Source organism: Oncorhynchus gorbuscha, linkage group LG15, assembly GCF_021184085.1.
Source record: "Oncorhynchus gorbuscha isolate QuinsamMale2020 ecotype Even-year linkage group LG15, OgorEven_v1.0, whole genome shotgun sequence".
In the NCBI taxonomy this organism is placed as follows: Eukaryota; Metazoa; Chordata; class Actinopteri; order Salmoniformes; family Salmonidae; genus Oncorhynchus; species Oncorhynchus gorbuscha.
Window position 1 is genome coordinate 42,926,245 of NC_060187.1, and position 11,368 is coordinate 42,937,612.

At 40.6% G+C, this 11,368-nt stretch overlaps 1 protein-coding gene across 1 annotated transcript; it reads left to right on the plus strand.

Moving 5' to 3' along the window:
* The first annotated feature begins 2,107 nt into the window (after positions 1–2,107).
* On the plus strand, positions 2,108–11,040 carry LOC123997510 (prostaglandin E2 receptor EP4 subtype-like). Its single transcript, XM_046301822.1, has 2 exons — positions 2,108–3,356; positions 3,448–11,040. Exons 1-2 carry the CDS (start codon positions 2,571–2,573, stop codon positions 3,712–3,714), a joined length of 1,053 nt encoding a protein of 350 aa, XP_046157778.1. The 5' UTR covers positions 2,108–2,570; the 3' UTR covers positions 3,715–11,040.
* Positions 11,041–11,368: the final 328 nt, after the last annotated feature.

The following is an 11,368-nucleotide window of genomic DNA, read 5'->3' on the forward strand; positions in this document are numbered from 1 at the left end:
GGAGATCTATACTCAGCCTTGTCTCAGGGTAGTACGTTGGTGGTCTGTTGATATCCCTCTAGTGGTGTGGGGGCTGTGCTTTGGTAAAATGGGTGGGGTTATATGCTGCCTGGTTGGCCCTGTCCGGGGGTATCGTTGGACGGGGTCACAGTGTCCCGCGACCCAATATCTATGCTGCAATAGTCTATCTGCCAGGGGGCTAGGGTCAGTCTGTTATATCTGGTGTAATTCTCCTGTCTTATCTGGTGTCCTGTGTGAATTTAAGTTTGGCCCCTCTAATTCTGTCTTTCTCCCTTGCTCCCTCCACTCCCTGAGGACCTGGCCTTATGACTCCTGGCTGTCCCCAGACCACCCAGTCATGCTGCTGCTCCAGTTTCAACAGTTCTGCCTGCGGCTAGAACATTACCAAAATGTAAATTAATTGTCACCGTGTTTGAACTTTTAGGAAACACTCTATTAAAGTAATGAAATATCAAGTCCAGATACAAAAGGCACAGAAGAAAATTATTTGTTTCTGGCCATTTTGAGCCTGTAATCGATCCCACAAATGCTGATGCTCCAGATACTCAACTAGTCTAAAGAAGGCCAGTTTTATTGCTTCTTTAATTAGCACAACAGTTTTCAGCTGTGCTAACAATTTCAAAAGGGTTTTCTAATGATTGATTAGCCTTTTAAAATGATCAACTTGGATTAGCTAATACAACGTGCCATTGGAACACAGGAGTGATGGTTGCTGATAATGGGCATCTGTACACCTATGTAGATATTCCATAAAAAATCTGCCATTTCCAGCTACAATAGTAATTTACAACATTAACAATGTCTACACTGTATTTCGGATCAATTTGATGTTATTTTAATGGTTACATTTTTTTATTTTCTTTCAAAAACAAGGACACCAAACTTTTGAACGGAAGTGTACATATTACCTCAATTACCGGTATAGCCTCGATATTGTTATTTTATTGTGTTGCTTTAAAAATATATATAATTTTGTATTTTTGTGTAAATATTTTACTTACTTAAAAAAAAAACTCTGCATTGTTGCTTAAGGGCTAGTAAGTAAGCATTTCACGGTAAGGTCTACCTACACCTGTTGTATTCGGCACGTGACAAATAAAATTGGATTTGATGCCAAGAAAATAAGAATGTTTGTTCCAAAGCCAAGAAACTAACCTGCACAATTCCTAGAAAGTTGTGGGACGGTTGTATGCAAAATAACTATAGAACAACCACGCTTTCACCAAGCTCTAAGAAACTGATGGTTCTCAGAACGTTATGTGTTAGCTGGGTATTTTAGGCAAAAATCATATTTTAATGAGAGTCACAGCTGAAGCATTCATCACATTATGTTTCTGTCATACAAGTATTTTATTCCAGTTAAAGGAGAAAGTGTTCTGAGGTGAATTTGAAAATGTTTGGGCTGTTTATGAATTCCACTGGGTGCATAGATCAGGTGTGTAGGAGCCACACGATTTGACCCACAGTGTGGTACCCAGCTTTTTAATACTTGAGTGAGCAGTATACAAAAGGCCAACTTGAGTGCTATGGATAGGCCTGCCACTTTCGTGTATTGCTGATATAAACTGTATATAAGAGGAGGCCAGTTGTGTGCCAGTGAAGTCATCCCTCTCAGAGGTGTTGAATTCTTTTTTTTAACAAGCGCTTGAGACATTCACCCTTGGTCATGGGGCTCCATCTAAACACATAATTAGTCATCCAATAATGGAGAAGTGGCATGGGAGAGAGACGGCACTAAGTGCACTGGCATCGTTCACGTTGTCTCCTTCCATCCTAGATGTCACTTCACTACCATTTACAGTCATATTTGGTTGAGGTGCACAGCTGAGACTCAGGCTTTGTTTAAACTGTGTTCATGTTACTGGGCAGCTACCATGACAAAGCTAAGTGACGAGTCTTAACACTGTCTTTGTGAGTTTTGAGTTGTTTTTTTTTGATAGTTAGTTATTCATTTAACTTCAAGGTATTTACACAATTTGGAAGTTGCGACATTTGAATGGATAAAACCAAGAGAACAACTCCTTTCAATAAATGATTTATGAGATAAATTAAATCACATCATTTGTGAGAAAAAAAATCAACAAGCTCATGATGCTGGCTGGGGGGAAGCCTAAAGGTTTTTCTCGAGAACTTAATAGTAGTGACCCAGAGGGGCACCGGAAATTGCGCAGGTTTTTGGGGAGTCAAGTGACAACTGTTAGTGAGGATGAGACATAAAAATGATACAGTGTTCTTTCTTATCATCCATCTACAGTCTGGGTTCTGCTGATGAGACGTTGACATCAACACAGACACCCCGCTGGGTATATGACCAGCTTGCAGTGAGTCGAGAGAGCATTTTCATGTTTTTCCATCCACTGGACATTTGGCGAGGTTGAGGACAATTTAGGCTATTGGACAACAGCAAACATGAAGCGTGGAATTTACAAGACAAACATCTGTCGCAGTGTCTGCTTGGATTTGAATGGACTTATGAAGTAGCCTAAAGAACGGCTATCTAAAAAAGAACAAATAGCGTGTATTTGATAGCCTACTTCTGGATTGGAAACATGAACGATACACGTAATTCATCTACACATACGTTGCCTGACAAGACAGCTGAAGCGATGGCTGTACCCGTATTAATGTTTGCAGTTGGTGTCATTGGAAATATAATAGCAATAGCCGCTCTTTCTGGATCGAAGCAGGAGCGCAAATCCTCCGCGTTCTTCGCCCTAGTTTGTGGTTTGGCTGTGACGGATCTGCTTGGGACTTGTTTGGCCAGCCCAATCACTATAGCAACTTACCTCAATGAAAATGTGTTATATGATAATACTAACCTTTGTGAATTCCATTCCTTTTTGTTGCTGTTCTTCGGAGTGGCTGGGCTAAGTATTATATGCGCAATGTCTGCTGAGCGCTACCTCGCGATATGCTGCCCTTACACTTACCAAAGATGGGGAATTGACCAACATTTTGCACGCAAGTGCTTGTTTTGCATTTATCTCAGCAACATTGCATTTTGTTGTCTCCCAGTGATGGGTATGGCTGGAAGCATTTGTCAGCCCTCCAAAACGTGGTGCTTCATCAACTGGAGGGCTGATAAGACACTGCCTGCAACATATTCGTTTTTATATGCCAGTGTGAGTTTTTTACTGATATTGATGACGATAGTACTCAACTTTGCAGTTTGTGGCAATCTGTTGATAATGCGTCGCAGGAAAATCCAAAGTCCAGTTACAAGAGGGAGCGCACGGGCGCGCTGGAAAGCGCTTTCTTCCGGCGTGGAAGCGCAAATGATGACGGTGCTCATGGTGACCTCCGTGGTTGTTTTAGGTTGCTCAGCGCCGCTGGTGGTAAGAAACGTTTTGTCTTAATATTATGCTTTCATGTAGGTTACCGAAGAGAGAAGCAGTACACCTAACATCTATTTTTATTCTGCTGTAGGTACGCGTATTTTCTAACCAGATAACATGGACCGAGAATTCCCATGCAGATTTGATGGCTATTCGGATCGCCTCGGTCAACGCGATCCTTGACCCTTGGATCTACATCCTCCTGAGAAGGACTTTGTTCCGTAAGATTCAGAGATTCTCTAAAGTGTTTTACATTGGTCGCAAAGGCAAAGCACCCATGTTGCCAGTAAAATCATCACAAAGGACATTCCACTACCAAGGAGACATTACAAACACCCATGTATTCACACCTCTGTGAAGAATTCACCTGCCCGCCACAGTCGCCTAGTGCGCTCACGTCACCCAGGTGGGACAAAGCTTGCCATTTCTCCCCACAAGTTGTCCGATATCCAGTCTCACAATGTGTTCTGTCGATATAATTGATGATGGGTGGCAATTCACCTGTTTTAAATATATAACTTTCAAAAACAGTAGATTAATTAAACAAATTAACCATGTAACAGTTCAATTATAGATAGTACTATGGGCTCAAGCATTTGGCTCAATCACAGCTATGTATACGTTTTACACAAACAATAAATATGACATTGTGAAGTTAAAGAGATCCGTTTGTATAAACACCAGGTGTGTTTAGTGCTGCTAACCAATTCAGACTTTTTAAGTTCATTGGTAATATCAATGAGCAAAGAGTGGGTCTACGGAATGATTAGGTTTTGAGTCTGTTTAGTGTTGGCCTGAGATGACCCCTTGTTTTTCCCCATTGTGGGCACAGAGAGGTTGTTCATTACTTGGTTAAAGGTCCAATGCAGCCGTTTTTATCACAATACCAAATAATTTCCGGACAACAATTAAGTACCTTACTGTGATTGTTTTGAATTAAAATGGTCAAAAATGAACAAAAATAACTTCTTAGCAAAGAGCAATTCTTCAAGCAAGAATTATGCTAGGACTCTCTGGGATTGGTCTGAGCAGGGAGGCTCTAACGGAAAACTAGCTATTGGCAGAAAGGTTTCGAACTCTCTTTCTTATTGGTCTATTTGGTGATGTCACCAGGCAGACCAAAATTGCATCCCACCCAAACAGGCAGAAATTTCAGACGGCCTTTTCAAACAGCTCTTACACTAAAAGGGCATTAAACATAATTTTCACAATTTTAAAGTTTTATTCCAACCTTATAGTGTGGAAATATATATAAAACACAAAAAAAATCAAGTTTTTGTTTGCACTGAGCCTCTAACCAAGACCCTTGTTGACCCTCATCACCCTTAGCGGTGTTGGCAGAAAGCGGATGTTACAAGATCAGGGATACTTCTCTTTCCCCTGAAAAACGGAAGTGGGGACTTCACTTAAATATGGTTTTTACCAGAGGTGGCGCCTCCCCTTCACAACGAATCACGCCAATACTTTTATTTTCTTAAAACTTGCATAAAGTAGAGCAGAGCTCAACTTTTTCTACCGCTCTGCTAGCAGGGTTCTCGCTGCTCACCTTCCCACAATCTCCCTCACATTTCTCTGTGTTCCCTCATTGAAAATGAAAAGGGGGAAAAACTTCTTCTGCCGAATTCACTGTTGGTGAAAACCCACTGTCAGGCATCATTCTATCCCTGTTATGTTATGTTAGGTTACTGTGCCATAGACCCTTGAGGGGCTAATGGATCAAGCTCAAATGCAGTTAATGCACAAGATGTAGTTTAATCTCCTGGATCTACTCTGTACCCTGAAGGGGCAACAAACGCAAAGTAACAGACATTTCACATCAGACACTTTGGTGTCTCTTCTGCAGAGTTGTAAACAACCTCAGAGGAGCAGGATGTGTCCAAGTGTTTTTCTCAAAACTTTGGACTGAATTCTAAACACTGTCCAGCAACTATACTTGGGACTGCAGTTACTCTCAAAAAACGGGCGTTGAACTTTGTCATGGAGGTTATGGGAGAGAGACTCCCCAGGGAGTTTCCCTAGGTTGTGTTCCTATTTTCTACCCTTCACCCAGAAGTGTGCACTTGTTCACTTCCACTCATGCATTTAAAAGTATTGGATTGATGAAAGCGGCTGGGGGGACTTTCCACCTGTTCCTTTTAAAGGGATGTACTGGCACAAATCAACGTTTATTGGTCACGTACATACACAGTTCAGCAGATGTTATAGCAGTTGCAGTGAAATGCTTATGTTGCTCCTAACATGCAGTAAAATGGCAAACAAGTATCCAAATAATGAAAATATTCTTTAAAAAGTACAGCAAAATCCAATTAATAACCCAAATAGCACTAACAGTAATCAAAATGCAATCTATACATATGTACCATAGACATTAAAATCAGGTTTGTACACCAGCAGAATTTACACAATATATACTAAGAATGATATGTACAGCAGTATATATATATTAGTGAGCTATGTCAAGAATCCAGTATATAAATAAATATGCAGTGTGTATAAACAGTGTAACCAAATCAAGTACAGTAGTAGAAGTATTAGAATAAGCTATGCCGGGGATATACAGTATTTAAATACTCTGTGTGAAACAGGTAGTGTCCAATGTTTCAATGTCTCTATGACATGGGACAGCAGCGTTAGCTGTGTGTGTGTGTGTGTGTGTGTTTGTGAGTATGAGGTGTGTGTGTGTGATAGCTTGTGTGAGTGAGCATTACCTGGTTGACGGTTAGTGATGGCTGTTCAACAATCCGATGGCCTGGTAATAGATGCAGTTTTTTGTCTCTCGGTCTTGGCACTGATGCACCTGTACTGATTCCGTCTGCTAGATGATTGCTGAGTAAACAGTCCATGGCTCAGGTGACTGAGGTCCTTAATGATCTTCTTGGCCTTCCTTTGACTCCGAGTGCTGTAAATGTCCTGGAGTGCAGGCGGTGTACCACCGGTGATGCGTTGGGCTGACTGCAACACCCTCTGGAGAGCTGTGTGGTTGAGGGCGGTGCAGTTGCCAGACCAGGCAGTGATGTAGCCCAACAGAATGTTCTCAGTGGTGCATCTGTAGAAGTTCCATCCATAATCTCATCAGCCGCTGTTGCGCCTTCTTCACCACGGTGTTGGTGTGGTGAGACCATTTCAGGTCGGCTACCCTCACCACCAGTAGTCGGCCAGTCAGTCACACAGGGAGGAGATTAGACCTAAGGCCCTGAGCTTAGTGACGAGCTTGGTGTTAAAAGCTGAGTTATAGTTGATGAACAGCATTCTCACATAGGTATTCCTCTTGTCCAGGCGGGACAGCGGGATGTGCAGTGCAACAGCGACTGCGTCTTTTGTGGATCTACATGCATATTGTAATGGTTCAAGGGTGTCGGGTATGGTGAAGGGGATATGGTCCTTGACTAGCCTCTCAAAGCACTTCATGATGACAGATAGTAATTTAGTTCAGTGTGCTTCTGTACAGGAACAATGGTGGCCATCTAGAAGCAAGTTGGATGACAGATTGGGATATTGAGAGGTTTAAAATGTTCGTAAACACTGGTCTGCGCATGCTCAGAGAACGCGGATTGGGATGCCATCTGGGCTGGTAGCCTTGTGAGGGTTAACATGTTTGAAGGTCCTACTCACGTTGACTACAGAGATTGGGAGCCCAGTCTTCGTGAGCAGTGGGGGACCATGTCATCGACTCTGTGTTGTTTTCCTCAAAGCAGCCGAAAAGTGTGTATACTTTGTGAGAAGGTTAGAGTGGAACAGCCCATACGAAAAAGTAATATATGACAATAATTATCTAATCAAGATATGTTTATTTTTCACATTTTTTTTATTTTAATTTTTACACATTTTGTAGATCGTTGACAAAAAAATGACAATTAAATCCATTTTAAATCCCACTTTGTAACACGATAAAAAGTGGGAAAAGTCAAGGGGTGTGAATACTTTCTGAAGACACTGTATATGTCCCTTATGTCACAATACCTGCATTATTTCAGTGATACTTGTAGTCATAGTACTTGTAGCCATGGTAATAAAACATTAGAACAAACACAAAACAATAAAAACTTAATTTCATCCTATTCATTAAATGTTTTTCTCTCATCACTTCTTAATTCAGCCATTTCACTGTTGCAAGCCATTCCCTTTGTTACACCCGGGAAGCACTCTTGCCAGCATCTATGGAAGGAAGCAACAAATAGAAGATAGAGCACATAGAACAGTTAATGGTTGGGTTTGGGCTCATAAATTAAGAGATAATCTTTTTTTCAATTAAAAAAAAAAAATATATATCAGATTCAGTTTAATAAGAAATCCTTGACCATTAATGCCTTATTTGCAATGACTGATTTATACATTCAATTAAGGGATTAACTTTTTAACAAATTATAGTCAGTCATATGGTTCCTTACCCTGAAAGTAGAAACTGTAATCCATGGTTAGAGTTGTTAACTTGAGAGGATTTGGCCACAAACATTGAATTTAGTCTAATTGCCACCATAACCTATATCATGTTTTTGTTAGCCATCTGACTTTAAGGTGTAAAAAGTGAAATTGACCCCAATCCATGGTTAGAGTTGTTAACTGTTATGGGGTATACATTTTTAGAGGGATACCGTGAGATTTCGATGAACTCATCAATACCATTTTTATGTCTCTGCGGGCAGTTGCATCTGTTTCAATGGCACCGTCTCTGTGCTTACAGACGCCATAATGAGACAGATACAATGTTTGCGAACTCTGTACATATCTATGTGCCAACGGGACAGAGAATGAGGAAGTGGATAGAATGTTTCAAATTATTATTAGTAAAATTAATAAAATGTATAAAATATTTATTACTATGTATAGCTTTGTAAGACTATAAATGACCAACCACACAGCTTTGGAGTAGTTAGATCTATTTCCAAGTTTTTTTTCTCCAAGTTTCTTTTCTTCCATTTCCCTGTTTGAGAGGAGCTGGCTACTGTGGGAGACTTTGCGCTAAGCTAACAAAATGCTAACTTCAATCATCTCCAACTACTCGCAGACACATACAAATGGTTTCCATTAGTTCGTATGACTCTGGGTCATTTTAAAAAAGCAACCTAAATCTTGAAATATAGCAGAATCCCTTTAAGCCATGTCAGTGTCTGAAATCATATTCACCATTCTTTCTGCCATAAGTCATTAATAAGTCAAATATTTGTATATATATATCATGACAATACCTGCACACTTAAATGCTTTTTTGCAATGGATTAACAAAAACCTACTCACTTTTTTCAGGATCTGTCGTTTTCTCCCCTTTTAGTTTTGCCACCTAGAATTGTTCAAATGAAATAAGTTCAATGTGTCCTAAATAATTATCCGAAGTCATAATGACACAGCCAGATATTTACATTTGAGTTAGGTCTAAAGATAACGTTTCTGGCTTAGCTCTACAATGCTAGAAATAATACATTCCTATACATACTGTACCACAGCCCCATATAGTTAGAATGAGTAAAACTGGCATTCTCATTTGAAAACAGTGTTGGTTTGGGTGAACAGCAATTAGCCTCTTTCATAGGCGAAACATCTCCGGTTACCTGTTATCCTTATATGTGCATTATGAGATGGAGACCCCACAAAAATGACCCAATGTGATTGACCACAATGAAATGCAGTTAGCATCTAACCAGAAGTGCAAATAAAAGAGTACAAAAAAATGTACAACTGAAACAATTAAATAATATACAATCTAAGTGGGATGTATACATGTGCAATGAAGGCAAATTGAAAGTGCAAGGAGGCATGCAACTGAAATACAGGGAGAGCAGCAATGAGGTTACCAAGGAGGCCTGCAACTGAAATACAGGGAGAGCAGCAATGAGGTTACCAAGGAGGCCTGCAACTGAAATACAGGGAGAGCAGCAATGAGGTTACCAAGGAGGCCTGCAACTGAAATACAGGGAGAGCAGCAATGAGGTTACCAAGGAGGCATGCAACTGAAATACAGGGAGAGCAGCAATGAGGTTACCAAGGAGGCCTGCAACTGAAATACAGGGAGAGCAGCAATGAGGTTACCAAGGAGGCATGCAACTGAAATACAGGGAGAGCAGCAATGAGGTTACCAAGGAGGCCTGCAACTGAAATACAGGGAGAGCAGCAATGAGGTTACCAAGGAGGCATGCAACTGAAATACAGGGAGAGCAGCAATGAGGTTACCAAGGAGGCATGCAACTGAAATACAGGGAGAGCAGCAATGAGGTTACCAAGGAGGCATGCAACTGAAATACAGGGAGAGCAGCAATGAGGTTACCAAGGAGGCCTGCAACTGAAATACAGGGAGAGCAGCAATGAGGTTACCAAGGTAGACATGTACATGTACAACTGAAAAATGTCCTTAATCAGACTTTGTAAAGCAATATCAGAGTCGAGTAATACAGTGAAGAGTGCAAATAGAGTAATGCAACAAGGTCCCTGAGAGGCAGTACTAAGCAGTGGGTGGGTGGATATAGCTAGTGCTGTGTCACAGAGTTCAGCAGGGTTACAGTATCTGGAAAGAAACTGTTCTTGAGCCTGCTTAGTGCGGGAACGTAGAGACCTGTACCGTCTACCTGATGGTAGGAGGGCAAACAGTTTGTAGCATGGATGTGAAGGGTCCCTGATGATGCCTCACGCCCTACGCAGACACCGCTTGCGCTGGAGGTTTACGATGGCAGGGAGCTGGGCACCAGTGATGTGCTGGGCGGTTTTCACCACCCATTGCAGGGCCTTCCGGTCAGCCACGGAGCATCCGCCAAACCACACTGTGGCGCAGTTAGTCAGAATGCTCTCGACCGTGCAGCGGTAAAAGTTCACCAGGATCTTGAGAGACCTGCGGGCCTTTTTCAGCCTCCTCAAAAAGTACAGGTGCTGCTGTGCCTTTTTGACCAGGGTTGAGGTGTTGAGGGTCCAGGAGAGGTCCCCAGAGATGTAGACACCCAGGAATTTGAAGCTGGGCGCACGCTCCACAATACCGTCAATGAGAACTGGGGCGTGGTTGCAGCTTTTAGACTTTCTGTACAATGTGATGCCATTACCTTATAGGCAGCCACAACTATAGTGTGCAAAAATACATATTCATACTTTCATAGGTTTCTGTGCATTTTCAAACAAAATATAAACCTACTATAGTTATCTATGCCATCTCAATCTAATCTCAAAATGAGACGACAAGTATCATCTACAGTAGATACAAGAAACAAAGTAGTCATAATGTTGCCAAATGCAATTAGAAAATAATTAATCTCTACGTGTGAGATTTATGTATGGTTTTTAAATACATGCCATGTATATTGTTTTAATTCTGGAATACATTTCAAAGCAATAAATGCACTGAACAAGAACCTAATGTTCAGAGTACATTTTGCATGATGAAAATACCATGTTATTTTTTTACAATGGTGTAAATTACTTGTGAAAATAATTTAAAGTACTACTTAAGTAGTTGTTTGGGGTATCTGTACTCTTACTTCACTACATTCCTAAATAAAATAATGTACTTTTTACTCCATACATTTCCCTGACTCCCAAAAGTACTCGTTACATTTTGAATGCTTAGCAGGACAGGAAAATGGTCCATTCACACACGTATCAAGAGAATATCCCTAGTCATCCCTACTGCCTCTGATCTGGTGGACTCACTAAACACACATGCTTCATTTGTAAATTATGTTTGAGTGTTGGAGTGTGCCCCTGGCTATCCATCAATAAAAATTTAAAAAAGGAAATTGTGCTGTCTGGTTTGCTTAATATAAAGGAATTTGAAATTATTTATACTTTTACTTTTGATACTTAAGTATACTTTAGCAGTTACATTTACTTTTGATACTTAAGTATATTTAAAAACAAATACTTTTAGACTTTTGATCAAGTAGTATTTTTCCAGGTGACTTTCACTTTAGTCATTTTCTATTAAGGTATCTTTACTTTTACTAAAGTATGACAATTAGGTACTTTAACCACACATTCTTTGATATATAAGGCCATATATGACTTTTTCATATGGGAGCAGCCCAAGTCTTTGTGTA

What these genes read in the sequence shown, in the direction of transcription:
- LOC123997510 (XM_046301822.1), top strand. Translation starts at nt 2,571, where the DNA reads ATGAACGATACACGTAATTCATCTACACATACGTTGCCTGACAAGACA. An exon ending in GTTGCTCAGCGCCGCTGGTG is followed by an intron (nt 3,357 to 3,447) that starts GTAAGAAACGTT and finishes ATTCTGCTGTAG; the next exon opens with GTACGCGTATTTTCTAACCA.